Below are 20,389 nucleotides of genomic sequence, written 5' to 3' on the forward strand. Positions count from 1 at the left end.
CCCCTCCTCTTCCTCAGACAGGTCTGCGGGCTTGGGTCCCCCCAGACTTTACAGCTCGCTCAGGTTCACCCCAAAGCCACAACCCACGCATGGCCTGGGAGCAGGGATGCAGGCAGAGCATCGTGCTCCAGTCCCTGAAACAAGTGGCTTTTTTTCCACTCCCTTAAGCAACAAATGTACAAACAGGGACTAGCCAGACATGAGGGACGTGACCCGAGCTGTTCTGGGAGCAGAGAAACCACAGTGCTCACAGGCAAGGCGTGAATGGCCAAAATGCATAGAAAAAGTGTATAGATACACTGACCAGTTAAGAGCATCAGAAAAGATCCATGGGATTGCAGCAAAACCCTATAGCCTGCCTCCTGCAGATAACCTGAGCATGAAAAAAAGGGCGACATGCAGCGGTGATAGCCCAGAACATGCTCCCTACCTCCGAAACTTGGCAGACGAGGGAGCTCTCAGGCCACAGGGGATGTCTTCATCCTGCTCAGTGCTTGCTGGCTTCCCACGAACTCGCCCACTCTCGTTCCGCACAGACATAAGCTCTCGGTGTCCACATCCCCTTCTCCAGAACCCCATTTGTGTCCTCCAACCCCAATTACAGCTGATATCTCCCCAAATCAACCTCATCTCCGCTGCTGCTTGCAGAACCAGAGGGGACACAGCTGCCCTGGCCAGAGGCCAGCAGTCCCCATGCGAGCCGTGCCCATGGGATTTGGGGTTTGCTGAGAGGGCCGTCCACAAGGATGCTCTGCACCCCGCAGAGTCGCTTCACCAGCTCCTCGCCCTCTGGGATCCACCAAGAAGAGGAGATTTAGGCTGAAGCGAGCAGAGCTGTGCCTCGGCCGCCACCTAGCAGCCACCCGACCACGCTGGGGACACGGTGACAGGCGCAGAGCCCTGTGCCAGGGTGCTTTTTCCCCCTTCGCTCTGTTTCGAGCCCAGTCTGCAAGCCACAGCTGTCCCCAGCCTCCCTCCGTCCTGCAGAAGGGCCAGCAAGGGGCTGCCCAGCTGCTAACTAATGATTTAAGCAATTAGAAGAGGTACATGAGCAGGGAGGCTCCCCCAGCCCCAATTCTTGTCACTGAAACCGAACTGGGTCCTGCTGAGCATGTCCCTGGGCAAACCTGGGCAGGAGCAGAGCAGCCCCAGGGCTGTCCCGATGGCTGTCTTAGCCCCACAAATCACCCACTGCCCAGGTCACAGAGATCCACACCCCATCTCTCCCCTGCTCTCATCCCAAAAAAACACCGTGACTAGTTTCCTGCAGAAATGGGAACTCTCATCCACCCTGGACCGAAGAAACACCTTCCTGTCTCATCAGTGAGGAGAAAAACAAAACTCCACAGAAGTCTTCCCATTTGAGAACTTTTATTCAGTTGCAGCGAGCAGAAAAACAAAGGTAAAAAGCACTCAAATCTAGCCAACTCCATTGCCCGGAGAACTTTGCGCAAGCTCAGCTGTTTCATCCTTCCCTACATTAGGAGGCAAATACATCTGGTACAGCCCCGTGGCCGTAACACAGGACCAGAAATGTCCGGCAACTTCTGACTTCTCCCCGCAGGGTTGTACATCCGCTGCTCACAGCATAACCCCTGGGGCTCTCAACCTCTCTGCTTCATTAGCTCTCTGTCCAGTTGTTTCCTAACAAGAAACAGCTTGTCTTTATCTTGCTCTGTACAGTTTTAGCCCTATCCACATCCCAAACCACCCCTAAATGCTGAAATTCAAACAAAACAGTCATCTTTCCTTCATTGGTTCTCAGGGACAACTCTCCCAGGCCTAAGCTGCACAGAGCCCTGCCCAGGGCACTTTATTCCCCAAAAAGGAAGCCCCTGCCAGCCACAAGAAGTGCCATAGCTCACTTTCCTCTCCGTGGCCTTCCACAAACGCTCTGCTTGCACGATGTCAGTGTGAACTGTGCTCAGCCCACGCGCTGTGAACCACCCTGCAGGATGACACGGTCCTGGGCTGAAGGTTGTCTTTGCATGAAAGCCACAAATGCTTTCGGAGGCCAGGTAGTCTCAGCATCTCCCTCCCTCCCCAGACATTATATGCAAAATATTACTCATGCCGGACACCAATGATATTATTGCTCTGTTAAAAATCACTGAAGGCCCTGAAACAGAGAGGCTACAGAGGCCAGTCTAAAACAGCAGTCATGGCTGAAGAAGCCAACACATCCAGCTTCTCCTCTCGCTGTCTTCTTTATAGACCTCATTTGATATCTGTAAAATGGGATTCCTGAGGCTTCGTATTCGTTGCATCCTAATTCATCCACAGGTGTCTTTGTCTTAAGGAAGGAGGTTTCTTGGAGGTTAGCGGCACTTCAACAGACCGAGGCCTGAGCTGGTGTACAACCACCTCTCCTAACAGCAAGGATTGTGCAAGAGCACCCACTGTGATAAAAACAAAACACAACCAACCCCTGTACACACAATGATAAAACGCCCCATGCACCAAGTGAGGAATGTGTTTCCAGTTCCCCCCTCCTCATGTCAGTGGACAAAACAAAACGTGATACGGAGACGTTTTTCCAAGCCATTAAAGAGCAATAAAACAGTACAACACCAGCACAAGAAAAACAGCCTGTTTCCCTGAAAGTAAAAGCAACATGCATCACAGGCACTGGGCGCATCTGAAAAGATGTCAGACTCAAGTTTTTTCAAAGGATTAAACGCTTCTGAATTAAGAGTGACAGCATGGTCATGTTGTGCTGCTCCCCACAGCCTTCCTCAGCAGCAGCTCCAGCTCTCCCCTCTTCTCACAGCTCCTTTCTCAGGCTTGGGAGCCACTGGAAGTAGCCATGGGAAGTGGCCAAGCGTGTTGCAGCTGCCAGCACTGCAGACAGCGTGGTAGGAGGGACACAGAGTTTCCACGATGTCCCCTGGTCGGACAGCCCACTGGCACTGCACGGGGCAAGTGTGAGACTCCCCGGAAGGTCTTTGGTCTTCATTTTCTCGTCATCTGCATAAGGAGGGAGACAAAAGAAAGATCCACACGGTAACTCTAAGGGCTCCAGCCTAGATTGGAAAATCCATTTGCCTGGATGTTACCAAGGCATGGCGTGAGCATTCCCTACTACACACCTACTGAATGAGCCCTAAACACAGCACAACCTGAGAGGCTCTCTCCCTCTCCTCCCAGCACTCTCCCCTATTTCCCCAGAGGTGGGAAAGCAGACATGAATTAAGTAGGTCCTATCTGGAGGACCGAGGCCTCCATTCCACACATCAAACAGCTCTGTTTCAAGGAATGAACAGGCACTACCTTGGGCATGTCACTTAATTTAGCTTGTAAATTGGGCAGCTTTCACGTGGGGTATGTAAATTCTTTCATCATTTTGAAAATGAAAGAACGTCCCATCTTGGATCTTAAAAGGTTTAAAAAAATGCTCTTCTCCATTACACTCAGAAGGAGAGCCTCTTGTTATGAAATGAACACAGGCTGATATATGGAGTGGAGAAGCAAAAACTTCACCATTAAAGGAAACAAAAGTCCAGGAAAGATAAAATTAACAGAGAGAAACAACCCTCAATTCATTTGTTCCCATGAAACACTCAGAAATCCATCCTGCTGCACAAAGTTCACGCCAAAGCATTGCATCCAGCCATTTATTATTGCTGCTTCTCATCCCAAAGAAATGCCAACATTTCCATCTGGTCTAGCAAACAAACAGCATCAGTCCTAGGATACCTTACATCGACTGCAAGACTCACAGCACAATAAGAGATTGCTGAGCTTTCCTCTATCTTAATTTTTACTGACAAATCTATTCATACTGTTACGGTTGTCCAGCATAAACGGTGCTGCCATAAGTAGAACAGAAGGATGTAGAGCTTCATGAAGCTCAGTCTTGCTGGAAAATCCTTCTATCTTATTAGGGTCATCTTGGCTCACGTCTGCTGGTTGCTTGGCGTAGACGAAGGAGTTGTAAAAGTCTTCCAGTGACTTGAAGACAACGGCAGGCTTTGAGGACTCTTCAAGAAGATGAGGTGTCTGCAAGTGTATAAAAAAAAAAAACCCTCAGGAGAGGGCGTGATTAGTGCACACTTGGTTCATTAGCTGCCCTGATCTTTATTATTCCTCAGAGTCCATTAAGAAGTGGAATGTCAGCAACAGGATTTTTTTTTTTTTAAATTACAGTTACTCACAACCCTGGCCAAAGGGCAGCTCCTCCTGCACAACAAGCTGAGAAGAGTGACAGATTATTATGAGATACAAATCACCATGTCTTAGCAAAGAACTACAGCTGGCTCATCTCTCAGCAGCCCCACGCAGAACAAGTGACAGCAATTACAGAGGGAGTTTCTCCATGGGAATGAAAACTGAATCAGAGGAAGTTCCCCTGCATTTTGAGTTAAAAATGCCAATTAAACTTCAGTTCCCGAGACGACCACCCATGTCTCTGTCGCAAACTGGGAGTGGAGCCAGTGTTTCTATTACCGATTCAGCATGAAGGGGAAAAAATAGTGAAACAACAGACAAGCAAGAGTGCAATTCATTGTGCCCAAATGCAGCCGTTCAGAGATTAGGTGCCTGCTCTTCCAGGTTTCTTCTGGTGTCAAGGCAGCAGAAGAAAGGCATCCACCTTCAGAAGAGGTGAATCATGATCCAGAGGTGCATCGTCCATTGGTGAGAGCGTTCAGAGGCTTAGCCCAGACCAAAGTTATTTTTATACAAGTAAATTTAAACAGTTTAAATTGGCTGCTCACAAGGCAACTGTGAGAAGTGCACCAAGGTGCACTGGTGCACCAAGGAGAGCTACAAGGCTGGACAGCACACGTTTAGAGCTGACAGGATAACAGCATAATAATTTGAGTGACAGTCATCACTAGAGTTCAATTAACCAGCTACTCAGTTTGATATCATCAGCCCACTGAAAACTTTTACCTAACATGCAGTAAAAAACAATGTTAGAACAAGGAAAAGAAACAACATTAGAAGATAATCATCTCCTCTTGCCACCCACACTGCCCTTGTGGGGGGACTGGCAGTGTCAATGCCACTTCAGGGCAAAGCAGGAACATTCATGGTCCAAGGGTGGACGACGCAAGTGTCTACTAGTACTGGAAAAAGACAGAACGGAAATAATTCAGAAAGAGGCTATTTTCAAAAAAAGACAGGACTCCCTAGAGAGGGCTGTGAAGGGTAGGAAATAAGTAAGGCAGTATCTACGCTTCTTCCTGATTCCCACAGTTAACACCACCACCATTAAAAAGAAAAGCGTGAGCAGCGAAAACTGGAAATGGGGGAATACCACCTGGTGATGCTGCAAGTGCCGAAGTTCTACAGGGGTCAAGAGATGAGGAGGATTCAGAGAAATGAAATCTTTCTGTTTGCCATCATAACCAGCTGACTGGAGCACTTTTTCCCCTAATATGTGCACGTAGGATTTAGTTTTCCATTCCACAGTCTTCCTTAAAAGATATTCTTGTCACTTTTTCTAAAGCACTTAACAGAGATTACAGCCAGGGACAGACAATGTGCCCATGACTTCTCTGATCCAGTGAGGAAATTCCTATGTTTCTAAACACACATGGTTTGACACTTTCAGGGGAATGTTTAGGAGTGAAGATGGGCCAGGTTTGATCCATGAGGTGCCGAAACAGTCAGTCGTACATTTTGCTGGCACGCCAAGGTATCGGGGAAGCTAGCATATAATCAATGGCATCAGAAACAAGAGCAGAAGGCAAATGTACAGCTCTGAGCCCATGCTAACAGCCAGTAGTTATTTCATTGCTAGCCACTTTAAAAAACATTAAAGCAATCAAAGCATTATTCAAATAATCTAAAAGCTAAAACAACCTCCCTCTAACAGCGGCAGCTGAGAAAAACGCCCTTACCTTAACTACTGCCATAAGCTCTGTGGGAGTTTCATTTCTATCTTCCTGTACGAATTCAGGGTCTTGATCTGTTGTTCCTGCAACATTTACTTCATCTGGAAGTGGCTGCACATCTTCCCATCCCTCCTCAGTAGAGGAATGGCACTGCTACAGAGGAAGACAAAACAAGAAAAGGCACAGCCAGCGTGGGCAGAAGAAAGCAGGAAGCAAATCCACTGAAGTGCAGCTTACTGAGCGATCAGATGATGCCACTCTGACAGATTAACGGAGAGAAATGCAAAGGAGCTTTTTCTGCTCTGCTCAGAAGTTTTTAACGTTTCTTTCTGGAGAAGTTTTGGCAACTTTGAGAAAGAACATGCAAAGAAAGACAATGTGATCAAGGAAATAGCTGTCACTTTAACTTCTTTCCACAACCGCAAAATGTATTTCTTGAATAAAACTGTACTTTGAAAGGGACACCTCCCAGTTATTGCAGCCTTCTGAGAAACCTCACCATGCAGACGTGGCCCAGTCTAACAGAGCTGGTACAACAGTGTCCAACCATTTTGCATTTAAGGGGGGACTGGGGTGGGGGAAAGCATCAAGTTGTTAAGCCTGAGGCGGCAAATCTATGATTTGACAATGCCACGAGTTTCCCTGCAGTAAGGGCGGTTACAAGGAAACACTTGCTGAGGAGTGAGACGTGTCATGCTAGACATCTTTCATTTCAGTTCAAACCACTTCAAGCAATTTTATAGTTGTCACTGATGATCAAAGATGACGAGGAATCATTTTGGGCAACTAAACAGAACAGTAGAGCAAAGAAAAAAGGCTTGCTTGCATGAAGACAGACTCAGAAGACTGCACTTTCTGGAGGAGGATTCTAGAGAGACCCTTGAAATAAGACAGTACAAAACTACAAAGCTTGTGCATTCCTCTAGTCTCCAAGTTGCCAGCTATGCCTGCCGTTTACACATGGTTACAGTTAACTAGTGAGCGTACTCCCAGATTTTTCCAATAATACCCCCCCACCTAACAAAAACAAAACAAAACAAAAAAAGAACGCAGTAAACTCAGATTTGCAGAGTTTTGATCACACTAATTTCTTCCAAAACTATAAATTACAACGTTGGCTTCGGACCTTCAGTTCAGATGATACATCAAGTTTTCGGCAGCGGAAGACCATTAATAATCAAGATATACAACTTACATACAGTTTCTCTAGCACAGAAGCTTAAGTCTGCTAAAACAAAGTCTCAGTAGAACAACTACTTTACAGCTCATTAGCATTACAGGAGGCTTTTGCAACAATTTCAGAGAAACATCATTAAAACCAGTCCTGGAACAGGCCCACTACTGAGCACTCTTCTGAGCACTTCAACAACTGACATTTCCTTGAAAGGTGCTTTGACCACTGTAGCAAGGTATGTTGAGAAGAAAAAGAAAACCAAACACCACAATATAAACAACAGGGGAAAGCAGAGAGTCTTCTGCAGAGAAACGTTGTTTCTCACGGCACTACATTAGATTGCACTCAAGGCCTGGGTTTTACCACCTGCTTAACCACTCTGTCCATCAGGTTCTCTAGCTGTTAAATATCAAAGGGCTCTCCTTTTTAATATGCTCTCAAATCAAAGGTATCAAGCAGTATCCAGATCTTGATATCAATCATCCTTAAGAGTATTTTTTGAATAAAATCATAGGTGTGTACAACCCCAAAACACTCAGGATTGCAAATCATTTTAGAGCAAGCAAAATCCTTAATGCAAAGAATAACACTAGTTTTTCTGGTCTGTTCCCACATTTGAATGATACCCTTAGTTATTACACATCCTTTGCCAAACTCCAGAAAAACAGGAGAAAAGCACACCACTCCTTGGCTACAGGATGCGCATAACAGGGAAGTGTTGAGCCAAACTGAGCTCAACTGATCTCAAGAATCAGGTACTGGTCCGAGTTCTCACAAGAGTCCGTTCTCTCTCCCCAGGAGATCACAGAGGTCAGAGGAAACCGAGGAAACAGAGGAAACTCTGTGGAGTCTGCAAAAGGACCAGAGGACAAGCACCCAAGATGCATTTCTGATCCATTTGTAATGTTTTTTTTTTTTTTTTTTACATCATGGTGGTTCTGGAAAACAAACTCCCTGAAAACCTGCACGATACTAATACAATACATGTCGACCAACTCCTGGAGCTGATTTCATCGAATGATGGCTATGCCCTAGCCAAATGCCCACCTGGTCACACAGCTCATCCCCGTCCAGCCTCGAGCTTGATGTTTCCTTGTCTGCATCCAGAGATCCCTGCTGCAAGCAAAGGTCTGGCTCCACCAGCTCAGCATCCTCCTGCTTAGCACTGGGTTGAGTATACAAGGCTGACAGATTCAGCTCCTTGAATCCCTAGTAACAAACAACCCCCCCCAACAGTAAAGAGAACTATGTTGTAACTACCACAACCACAAAAAAAAAGATTAGAAATAATTTCTAACACATTTTAAAAAGCAGCACAGCAACCACAGGTTGGCGCCAAATTCTGGCAGAAATTGTCTTATTGCAAAAACCAACTCCCCCTGCCCTCCAGCAACAAAATTACTCAGCAGTGCTCCGCTCCCCCCAAACTGGATATCCTCATGCAAAAATACAATCACAGGATCCAATCCCGCATCTACTGACTAAACAATACAAGCAATCTAGGCTGTCAAGCTTGACTTTCTGCTGAGATCAAAAATCTTCCTAAAGGTTTTTAGGTCCACACAGTTCTTACCAAAACAGAGCTGAGACATTCCGGTAACAATAGGAAGGGGCCTAAATCACAAGCACTCCCTGCACTGGTTTACAACCTGAATGTCTGTCCAAGGTACAATGTGTGATCCACCAAGCTTACGCCACTCAACATCGTTCATTTCACTGGTAAAGGAAGATACTTTTAATCAAGACCATTTCCGTAATTCAGCCTCAAATTGTGGCTACCAAAACTTGCTGGAATTAGCAATGGGTCAGCAAGCAACTAACATATCTCTTAACAACCTCTCAATGCCATCAGAGTTTGGCCTTCTCCGTAGAACACCTACAGCTATTTTACTTCTATTACTTACAAAGAGTGTGTATCAGCTCCAGATGAATCTGCAGTGCTAACAAGCTCATGAACTTCACAAAAAAAAACATCTAACAGTGGATTAGAAAATTCTGAAGACAGGATAAATTTAATTTGTTTTGTAAAACCAGAGTGTCTCCGTAGCATCAGGTTTCAACTTAACCAAAAGCACTCACCATGGAGTTAGACACTGTGGGAGGCAGTCACAACATGTAAGTTACAGCTTAAACTAAAGATCTTCCTGCAACAAGCACCCAGCTGACCCTCTCCTGCCCTTCCTCTCAGCAGTGCACGTCTCCCTCCTGACCTGGGAAGGAATGTTCTCTCCGCAGACGTCTGCATATCCCCAGTCCCTCAAGACACAGTGAAAGTAGACATCCTCCTCAGAGGATGTGTCGCACAGGAAGAGATGCAAAATGCCATTCACGTATTCATCCACAATGCCCACAAGTAGCTTTGAGACACAGAGCTTCTGGAATTGGAGAGTTGCTGCACTGGTCCACGTACCCTCAAGGAGAAACAAGAGCATAAAGTTACTATAAAGAGACCAACATCCATCACCTGAGACTTTCCCTTGCAGGCACTTGTCATAAAAGCAATTACGCTCGGTCAGGCTAGGGACAAATACAGGAAAGTCAGGCAAACAAGCTTCCTAGTGCTGAACGAAATCAAACTACGCCAAAACCTGCAGTGCTAGTTACACTGGGAATGTCTTTTCACCCCAAGTATCTATTTTCAAACACGGTTCTGTGGCATTCACTAATGACTTTATCACAGATGTCAAAAATACCATTGTGTAGGGCTCTTTTGTGTATTCTAGTGGTTTTGTTGTTGTTTTTGCTTTTTTTGGTAAATTCATTGTACCACGGGATTATGAAAGTTGACTTGAAAGTTTTTAAGAAGCTGCTAAGCCTCAAAGCAATGAAAAATGCGAATCCTTAGCCCTCAAAAAAAACAACCAACCAAAAAAAACAGTGGAAAGTTCTTTTAAAATATTTTTAAACCACAGAAGTTTCAACTCTGCTCACACTTTCCTTTGGAAAGATTGTGTTTCTCAGGCTTCTTGACCAAGAGTTTTCTCAGTGCAGGCTGGCTTTATTGATTGCACCAAACTAACTCACTTAAAGCTTGGTCACAGAAAAAAAAGATTAGAACAGGGCTGGAGGTACCAAGCATTCAGAAGGACCCTGAAGAACTACTAAAGGGGGAAGAAGTGAGTTGCTTAACAGTAGGTGTATATTTCTGAAATAATATAAGCAAGAATACTATGAACATAATGAAGTCAGGGTGGAAGGGCGATCGCTTGCAGAGAGGCACAGTGATACTCCACTGAACATTACAGCAGAATTGTTTCTGTTAATATCACAAGGACATGAAAAAAATCCAAGTATTTGCCCTTAACAGGTGAAAAAGTCAACCTCTACCTGACAGTTCTCATACATAGGCCAGTAAACAAAACTGCACGTGAACACGCACCTCCATGGGTTTCACCCATGCCAAGGAACACGGGACGGCCTGAGCAGGGAGCTTCAAGTAGCACCACCTACAATATGAAACAGTCATGACCATTACAGCAAACAGAGCAAAAACAGGCAGGCAAGCAGAACTTAATCCTCTTGTGGGTTTTAAAATTAACTTCGGAATAGAGAGGTACTTATTAGATTTTCCACTTACGAATAAAAACCTACAGTAGCTTTAGACAACACTCCATACCCAGAGAACAGGAACAGTAGGAATAGCAGTAACAACTGGCCCCTTATACCTTCCCTTGCCCACCCATCTTCCCATCAAACCTTTATGGTTACAGAGTTACGCCTTTTGAACCAAAGAATGCCAATGGCTAGGGGCAAATGAGAGAAGAAAATGAGGAAAAGATACTAAATTGCAGAGGAGAACAACTACCTCTAACAGCACAAGCACAGCCCACTTATACTGAGGACCATTCAGGAGGATGTTTACATCCATGACTGGAACCTAAAAAGGAGGATTAGGGAGCTTGCCTAAAGCGATGGAAAGTGCCTAAAGGCAAGACTGAGTAAAGGAGGCAGAAACAGGAAAAGATTTACCCCCATATCACCATGAGAGTGATGGACAAGGTTGATGAGCAAAGGGCATGGAGTGATGTGAACTAAAGGGGGAAAAAAATAAGCAAAACACATCTTATGTTGGGTCACCTCATGCATTAGCATGTAAATGAGTACCTACAAGGCACCACTATGGAATAAAAACCCCAGACCCCTTCTAGGAAGTCAGCATGCTGGGATGTTTCTCTGAACAACAGCAGGCCAGTCAGCCACACCTCAACCCCTTGGAAGGTAACAGAACAACTAGTCCCGGAAACCCGTTTTTAGGCACATGAACAAGCTGACTGGGAGTAGTCAGCACAAATTCACCGAGGAAAAGTCATGCTTGACCAGCACGAACCCTTCTACAACTAAATGGCTGGCTTGGTAGGTGACAAGAGAGCAGCGCCTGTCATCTTAGACTGCCATAAGGCTTTTATCACTATCTCCTGTAAGAGTTTCTTGGAACAGCTGATGAAAAATGGGCTTGACAAATACACAGCAAGACGGACTGAAAACTGACATAACCTCTGGGCCCAGAGGATGGTGATCAGTGGCATCAAGGCCTGTCGGAGGCCTAGCACTAGTAACGTATGCCAGGAGTTAATACCAGGTCCAATCCCATTCAACTCCTTCATTAATGATCTGGATGATGGGGCAGAGAGTACTTTCAGCAAGTCTGCAGACGATGAACTGGCAGTAGCAGCTGACAGCTCAGGGGGTCATGCTGTCATCCAGGGAACCTCGACAGGCCGTAGAAATGGGCTGACAGGAACCTTGTGAAGCTTGACAAGGGGAAGTGCAAAGTCCTGCTCATGGAGGAACAGGCCCACGCACCAGTAAGTGCTGGGGCCACCCAGCTGGAAACCAGCCTGGCAGAGAAGGACCTGGGGGTCCTGCAGGACACCAAGTGGAACATGAGCCAGCAACATGCCCATGCCACAAAGAAGGTATCCTGGGCTGCATTAGGCAAAGCATTGCCAGGAGACCAAGGGAGGTGATCCTGCCCCTCTCTATTTAGGGCTGGTGAGGCCACACCAGAATTCTGTGTCCAGTTCTGGGCTCCCCAGTAGAAGAGAGAGAGAAATGGAGCTAGTGGCGAGAGTCCAGCAAAGGATCAGGAAGATGACAAAGGGACTGGAGCATCTCTCCTATGAGGAAAGGCTGAGAGAGCTGGGACTGTCCAGCGTGGAGAAGTGAGGGCTTGGGGAGGAGTTCATGAGCATGTACAAATAACTGATGGGAGAGTAAAGAAGATGGAGTCAAGCTCTTTTCAGTGGTGGCCAGTAACAGGACAATAGGCAACGGGCACAAACTGAAACACAGGAGGTTCCAACTGAACAAAAGGAAAAACATTTTTTTACAGTGAGGCTGAGTGAGCGCTGGAACAGGTTCCCTACAAGGTCTGTGGAATCTCTGTCCCTGGAAATACACAAAAGCCATCTGAACATGGTCCTGGGCAGCCTTCTCAAGGTAAGCCTGCTTGAGCCTGGGCCTTGGACAGGATGACCTCCAGAGGACCCTTCCAACCTCAACCATTCTGTGATTCCGTCAACCGTGTTTCATTTACTTACTTGAGGAACCTCAGCCAAGACTTTTGGACAATGCCTATGTTTCCATAGTCTGGGTAGAACACCTCCACTTCCTGGTCACTGACGACACGGTGGATGACAACCCGGTACCACCATTTCGAGATCATTACACAGCAAAGCTGTCCAGGCTGCACTGAAGACTCAGGCATGATATAACGATCAGAAACAAGTTTATTCGAATAACAGCGTCTGCAAAACATCATAATGAAAGACCGTGCTTAGTAGGATGCAGGAGATGAACAAGGAGAAATACAGTATTTCAGAAGGATCTTCATTTCTCAAAGTCCCAATGACACGAATTTTCAGTTGTTGTTTTAGTGGATGCTTTACATCTCTGTTCTGCTGAACTTAAACTGAAATGACAATATGAAATGCAAGCTCAAACTTTAACATTTGAGCGTTCTTCCTGGGGTCCAATGAAAAGTGAATTCATCAGAGACTAAATACAGTCAGTCTAGTCTTTAACTTTAAACATTACCTTGACACATCACAGTTTTTTTTGTTTGTTTTTATAAACCAGTTTCTGGAGTATAGGCTACACGTACAGTATTTGTCTGCAGAGTCTGTAACTACACTTACGTGTGCCCCATGGACATAAGTGCTTACTTTGGCACACAATTAATAGAAATTGTAGCATGGTTGTGGTGGAGCAGAATCCCAAACACACAATGCAACTGACACAAAGTCACTGATGGGGTTTTGCTTTCAAATGTAGATAACGACAAAGGCCTCTTACCCATTGCTTTGTGGTTAAATGTTAGAGATCAACGCAAAAGTCTTAACTGAGCTCATTAATAGTAGTAGCACAGACAATACAGAGGTAGAAAGGAAGACAAAAGTTCCCTTTCATATCCTTTCCAGTCTTTTAAAGTTTAGAACTGTCTGGGACACAGCCACACAACTGTGAACTGTTATTAACCACATCATCTGCTTGCTAGCTAGTAGGCATGTACCAAACCAGCTGTGACCGTACCTGCCAGCGGGCTGCCCTGTCCCCTCAGCACGAACACACACACCCAACAGGCAGTAGTACTATCAAAAGGTTCGCACCTCATCTCCATCATCAGATGCTGCAGCTTATCAGATGTTTCCTTGCTGCAGATGCGGATGTAGAACTGGCTGGGAGAGACGATGAATTCCACAAAGACTCCCACCAAGCACCTTCTCTCAAGCGGTGGCAAACTGCAAAGGCTTCGGTCCTGAACAGCGTCTGGAGGGATTTCTGGCGTCACCATCATCTCGTCTAGCAGGGACTGCTCCAAATCTTGAGGCTACAAAGAGGTAAGAGGGAAGTGGTACTAGGATGTCTCTTCACGCACTGAACACACATGAATGGCCTTTCCATTTAGGTTAAAAATACAGCTCTGCTTTCCCGGGAATTGCTGAGTATCAACAAATCCCACCAAGCTGCGCAAGCTTGGATTAAAACTTCTGCTGCAATGGGAACGTTTTCACATTTTCACACTCACTCTCTTTCCCTTCCTTCCTTCTTCCCTCCCTCTAGAGGAAAGTAACAGTGGTGTATACCTCGCTTGTATTCCTACAAAGAATTAAGGAGAGGAATTGAAGTCATGTCCCCTATTTAGGCAATGTTAAATGGCTACTGCTAAAAAAAACAACCAACAACTCTGTTGAATCTTATCCAAAGGATGCTATTTCTATGCTCCAGGACAATAAAAGTACATGACTGAGCCAGCAAAACTATTTGAAAATGATTCAAGCGACAGAAGGCACAACACATCTCATTTTCACACTAGAGCTACTTCCCAAGGGCAAAAACAAACAAAACCTATAAATTCTGTTCCTTTCTCACTCTGGACAAATTTGCTAGCACAGCTTATGCTTTTTGCATTATTCTTTAACTGTTGTGTGCTGAAAAGATTATTTCACTTTAACCAGTGTGGAGGGGAATCTTAATCGTACATACGCTACTTTCACTGCCTCAAGTGCTTTCTTTCGGGGCAATGAACAGCATTCCTCCAATGATCAGAAGTCAACACAATTTCGTTTTTACTCATAATGAATATGCTACAAGTTAACACTGCATTATACATCAGGCCACGTATGGGAAATGTGTCTTCCTGCACACATACCGTCACCTATCTGCCTAATTCAACTGCAAATAGCGTTTGTAACAACACTTCTAAGTCTCTTCTAAGCATTTTTTCAAGGAGAGAGGAATCTTTGCTTCTGCAGACTGAGTCAGGGCTAATGCCCTTGAAATTTTTTAATTAAAATTTTGAGTAAAACATTGAGTTAAACAGCGAGTTAACATTTTTAAATTAAAGAGTAGCTGAGGGAATTCTTGCCTGAGCAGCATAACCTCTGAAAAAAAAAATCCACACTTCATGGAATTCCTCTAAGAAGTGCCTGTGAGCACTGGCATTTCTGAGGAACAGTTTTGCTCCCAGAATGCTCTTATCACCCTGTTAAGGGCACACATGATCTTTATCATCTAGTTCACGCACTGGTAGCGACAACATTTTGGCGAGGACAGAAAACATCTACTTGAGAACAGGTTTGCAGAATAAGGAACAAAATCATAAAAAAGAAAACAAGACACTGTAAAAACGACACTTGCAGTATCTCGTGGTCTGCGAGACTGGCTAACTCCTTTCCCTAGGACAGACTGGCAGCTGCCACAGCGGTGTGAACGACACCCTTCCTTCTGCTCGGGGTGAGAAAAGCTGCTGAGAGCAGCAGCTCTGTACACTTTCCCCTTCTTAAGGCCAAGTGGATTGACTCAGCCTGTGTCCCTCATTCGTCCCTTAGCTTCCATTATTAGTTCCTCGTGACAGGATACCTGGATACCTTACAGCAGGGCAGGGACCAGGTCATTTCTTTCCCCTCTACCTTGCAGCACCCTGATGAACAAGCATTCGTTGCACGTACCAGCCAGCACATTCCAACTAGCTTTCCTCCCCTTCAGGGCCTTTCTAAAACAAAATAGCAAGCTCAGTGTTTCACGAGGAATACTAGCCGTACAAACATCTTTCAAGACTTACCCTGCTTGGGTCTTTAAACAGATTCCCAATGTGATACAATGGAACAAAAACCTAACTTGAGGTCAAGGTTACCAGCACCCTTTTTTGCCCTTCAGGAAGAGCAGGCAGGCTTTGCTTGAATTAGGGGAATTGCTGGTGACTTCATCACACCAAACTAAGTTTCCGTAAAGGATCAGGGATGACTGCCGGAGGGAATGTTTTATGAACTGTCACACAAAGTAAAACTCGGTCACAGGCTTCCAAGTTCACAATCGCACAAAACACCGAAGTCAGGAAGAATTCCTGGGACTCTTTCCTGCCAGGGGACTCCAATCCTCCAGTTGCATACAGCCACAAGATAAGTTTGGCAGAGGGAATAACTCAGTGTAGGAGGATTTTCTGGAGAAAGGGAAGGCCTGAAGAGGCTCAGAAGAGGACAAAAAAAAAAACACAGAGGGGACAAACAAATTCACCTGAACAGGTTTGACAAATTCAGAGACTGAACTGTTCCTCTCCATCTCCTTGTAGGAAATACACTGCTAAATTCAAAACCCTCGAAGTCCAATGAGAAAGACCAGGAATGGCTATAACTTTAGATGGTGAACAAAGCATTACTGGTTTCCTTCAGTAAGAGATTTAAGGCAAACAAATAACCCCAAATCACGCACACCAGGCCGCACCATTCAATCTACAGAGGAACAGGCACTCCCTGCTCCCAACCACAGGCTGCCCCTAACCACCAGGACCAAGCCCATACCCTCAGCAAGGGTCAGCTCCAGACACAGGTGTGCTGCTGTAACCACCCACACCTGCTAGAGCACACCTTCTTCTAAGCCTCCTTCTCTAGGGAAAAAAAAACATGAGCAAGGTCCCTTTCAAACCACAGCATAAACTGGAAAAATACTTCCTCCTTTTTGTGTCCCCGCAGATAACATCGTTTGGTCACTAGAGCAAGCCCGCAGGAATCAAAGTCTCCAAGAACCATCGTCCAGCTCTCCTCTCTTACAGGCTAACACGACTGAACAAGACACAAACCCTGCCTACAGCAGGGGAGGAAGTTCCACAGAGCTGGTCTTCAGGTTACTAAGAAGTGCAATTACAGATAAATGCACCAAAAGGTATCACCACTTGTATCAGGGAGCAAGACGATGCTTAGCTCATCTTGGATGATCTGTGACAGATCTGGAGACCAGCGAAAGACCTAGGTTTGGATTGCATTTATAGCTACATGCCAGCCTAATGTGAGTCTTACCACCTCCAGACTCACCTAAAACAGGTACTAAAATTTTTGGAAGCAGCAGTGCCTCAACAAGACAATCTCAACGGAAACAAAATTAGTAGAAGAGCATCTATCATGGGATTAAGACACGAAGAAGCTACAGATGGCTTATCCAGCTGCTTACTTGTTTTAGGTGATCACCAAAATGTACTGCTTGTGTTTCCAGTGGCTCTGACTTTTCTTCTGCTGTCTGATAGAAGCTCTCTGTCTCACAGCTGGATTCCAAAGGAGGCATCTCAACTGCAGGGGCTGCAGCAAAGACAGTAACTTTTATGTTATTCTTTCTTGGACTGATGCAGAGCTACATATTAAGCAGAAAGACAAGACATCTGAAAATGAAAGAAAGCACAGGCAGCATTTTCCTGATCTCTGGACCATTCACAGTCACCACATTCATGTATATTCACTAGAGAGGCGTCATTCACTGTATTAATACATTTTAAAAGTAACTTCTGCTTGCGTGCATGCTAAGGGTTGAGCTAATTCCTAGAATGATGCAAAAATGAGTTCTCCCCAGGCAAGTTGGGAATTTGGCCAGAACTGTATGGGATTTTCTGCCCTCCCTCATAGCTGTTATGGGAACACTGAGGACACCTGCAGTCTCTTCTGTGGAAAATCATAGCCGAGCCTTTCAGACTAGCACTGCTAGATTTTCAGTCTCAAAAAATGCATTGGAAAGGCTCTACTAGCCTGTGGAGCAGACATTCAAGAGATTCCTCTAGTTTTGTTATCTGTTGCCTGGAATTACTAGAAATTCATCCCACGTACACGCTCAGAAAGCCCACATGCTGAAGCATCTCAGCATCCTTTCTTTCACCTGCCACCAAAAACCACTAGCAACCTGTAGAAATCTTCCAGTTAAGCTCTCTGCTACTGAGACAACTCCCTTGTAACAACTACTTCTGCAGCACCCCACAGTCCTTCTGTACTAAGCTGTAGGGGAACCAGGACTACTACTGCAACTAGAAATGCAGCAACATCTACCTGAGACATGGCTGCTTGGCCATAGTGCTTATGAGAGCTACATGTTTCAAGTTAAGTAACACAGCCTCACCTTGTGGCATCTTTTCCTGCTCCATCTCACTTGATGAGCTCTCCTTGAGGGTTAACAAGGAACCTCCTCTTGTCTGCTTAACCACAATGATATCCGATACGCTTCTGAGGACTTCAAACATGGAGAGAAACCCATACTGCGTGTACTGAAACGTCCGCCCAAAGCGTCTGGAGTACGCATTATTGAAGTCCAAGAGCAGAAGTGGTGAGGAACTCAGCAGCTCCTGGAGCTCATTCTTCACTGCTGCTGGCAGGGCAGGAGTCCTGCCCCTGAGAGAGAAACTCCGCTGCTTCCTGAAGGCAGATGCACTTGCTTTCTTCGCAGCACTCCGTGCCTTACTGCTTATTCTCTGTTTGGCAATCAGTTTGGAAATCTCTTTGGTGGTCTCATCTGCAATAGCTACAACAGGGAGAAAAAAAAAAGCTATTAGAACCACTAAAACAGCAAACCATTAAAAGCTCAAAATAGGCAAAGTGCTTTTTTCCACTTCTCTCTCCTTTCCACCCCCGGCTTTTTCAGAGACAGGTACCTCTTTCAAAAGCAATCACACTAAATCATGGCTGGCTTCCAGCATGACAAACACTTCTCCTTTCCTTTTGCAAACTGGGCTGAATCAAGTCTAACCAACAGTCATCTTGAATCCTCAACCTTTTAAATCCAGATCCAAGGTAGGGAGGTCAAACACTTGTGTACAGGATTGCAAGAGGAAAGGGCTGTGGGTTTTGTTGGTAAAACAGTAAATAGCTTGCTGCCCCCCTCAGCAGAATCACAGTAAGACTTCACCATAGCCTAAGAGCATCAGGATGTTGATGGACTCAAGTGTCACTTTTGAAAGGGCGTACAAATGAAACAAGAAAACTAACGCAACCAAAAACCTAAGCTTCTCTGACCAGTTTACAAAACTAAAAGGTGCTACCAGTGACACTTGAGAAAGAGCCACGTTTGTGCAGCTGTTCTCCAAGTTCATCCTCAATTCTAACTCTCAGCTAGAGGCAAAAGTGTTGGAATCACACCATATAGTGGGTTGGAAAGCACCTCTGGAGGCCACCTGGTCCATGCTCCACAACTCAAAGCAGGACCGATAACAGACCTTTGCTCACCTTCTTCACCCACTGCTTTTTTGTACTGTGCCACTCAGCCAGGCAACAGCAAACAGCTGAAACGGAAGGGATCCCTGGACAGAGAGCCTGCAAAGCATCCCAGACAATGCCAAAATGTCTTGTTTAGCCCTCAGCATCAGCAGAATTAGGCAGTTATAGCCTGGTTTTGGCTGGGCTCCATGTGACAGAGTAGACACCCATCCAGGCGAGGCCTCCCTTGAGAGCAGCCCAGATGTTCCCCATGCCTTTTAACAGCCTTCCCTTGTTTTGTAGGGCTCTACAAAAATATCATTTCACTCTTCCCAATCAACTTTTTACACCTACAGCTATTTCCATAGCTCCTCCCCAAAGCTAAGGAAAACGATAAGTCTTCTTTAATACAAACGAAGCTTCCCTCCCTTGGGGCCAGGAAAGGAAGTGTTTACAGGTTGTTCCAATATGCCTTACCCCTGATTTTGGTTCCTGCTGAAGCCTGTGTTTATGGGAAAAGTGGAGCTTAACAGTTCTGGTGCACCCACAAGAGACGAAACTGAATTAAGTGCAGAACATAAAATGTACAAAAATTAGAAGCATATGGGGTTTTTCAAGAGGAAAGAGTAGAAAAACGTTACAAAGTAGATTGAAATCTAGGAAAAACCACCAAAGATGAGGAACAAAACAGCTTTAGGAGGAAGAGTAACAGAGATGGGACCCAGAGCTCTGGGAACGCATCCAGCAAACCCTCATTATCCTGGGGCATCGCCTCCTCCCAGCGCGCGGTGCCAAACAACCTGCGAGGAAAAGAAGCCTCACCTTTGAGGACAACGCTGCCTTTGCCATTGGGACAGACTCTGACAACTTTGGGCATTTCTGCCACCAGCTCCATGGTGGATCGGAAGCCCAGGTCACGCAGGGGGAGAGGCCTGCCGACCATGGCCGCGTACTCCTGCTCCAGCTGCTCCGGGCTCAAGCCCTGCTTGGCAGCCATCAGCAGCGACCTCACCTCCTTCTGCAGCACCTCCATGAGTTGCCCCTGCTCGCCCGTGTCTGCACTGGAAGGGGAGACAAAAACAAGCAGAGAACGACTCACACCACGGCGACAGCGGCTGCCCAGAGGCAGGGAAGAGCCTTTTTGACCACCTCACAACAGCTGGGCGGCGAGGCGAGCTCCACCGCCCCCTGTCCCCCTCACGGCGCCCACCGCACCACGATGCCTCCGCCGCCTCGCCCCCACCGCGCCTGCGCGCTCCCCTTCCCGCCCTTCGGCGGCGCGAAGGCGGGGCCGTCCGGCGGCTGAGGGGCGGCGGCCGTCATTTTCTTCGGCGCCGGGCTGGGTTCGCCTGAAGGCTAGGGCGGCTCCCACAGCCTCCTCCAGGAGGAGCAGAGAGGTCAGGTGCGCATGCTTTCTGACAGGAAAAGTT

The 20,389-nt window shown here is 46.1% G+C and overlaps 1 protein-coding gene across 3 annotated transcripts; it reads right to left on the reverse strand.

Annotated features, from left to right (window-relative positions):
- Positions 1-1,354: 1,354 nt before the first annotated feature.
- On the reverse strand, positions 1,355-20,151 carry TDRD5 (tudor domain containing 5). 3 transcript variants are annotated; one of them, XM_040564969.1, is made up of 11 exons: positions 19,972-20,151; positions 17,890-18,288; positions 16,960-17,084; positions 13,623-13,843; positions 12,555-12,761; positions 10,394-10,460; positions 9,225-9,425; positions 8,062-8,223; positions 5,847-5,993; positions 3,783-3,999; positions 1,355-2,967 (listed from the first exon to the last, which is right to left on the reverse strand). In XM_040564969.1, the coding sequence occupies exons 2-11, from the start codon at positions 18,008-18,010 to the stop codon at positions 2,765-2,767; spliced, it is 1,671 nt and encodes a 556-aa protein (XP_040420903.1). In that variant the 5' UTR covers positions 18,011-18,288; positions 19,972-20,151; the 3' UTR covers positions 1,355-2,764. The 3 variants fall into 3 exon arrangements, with proteins under 3 accessions (XP_040420903.1, XP_040420902.1, XP_040420901.1); XM_040564968.1 differs by having other exon boundaries at positions 5,847-5,990; positions 19,782-20,151; XM_040564967.1 differs by having other exon boundaries at positions 19,782-20,151.
- Between the last annotated feature and the right edge of the window lie 238 nt (positions 20,152-20,389).

The sequence above is a fragment of the Cygnus olor genome, chromosome 8 (genome assembly GCF_009769625.2).
Source record: "Cygnus olor isolate bCygOlo1 chromosome 8, bCygOlo1.pri.v2, whole genome shotgun sequence".
In the NCBI taxonomy this organism is placed as follows: Eukaryota; Metazoa; Chordata; class Aves; order Anseriformes; family Anatidae; genus Cygnus; species Cygnus olor.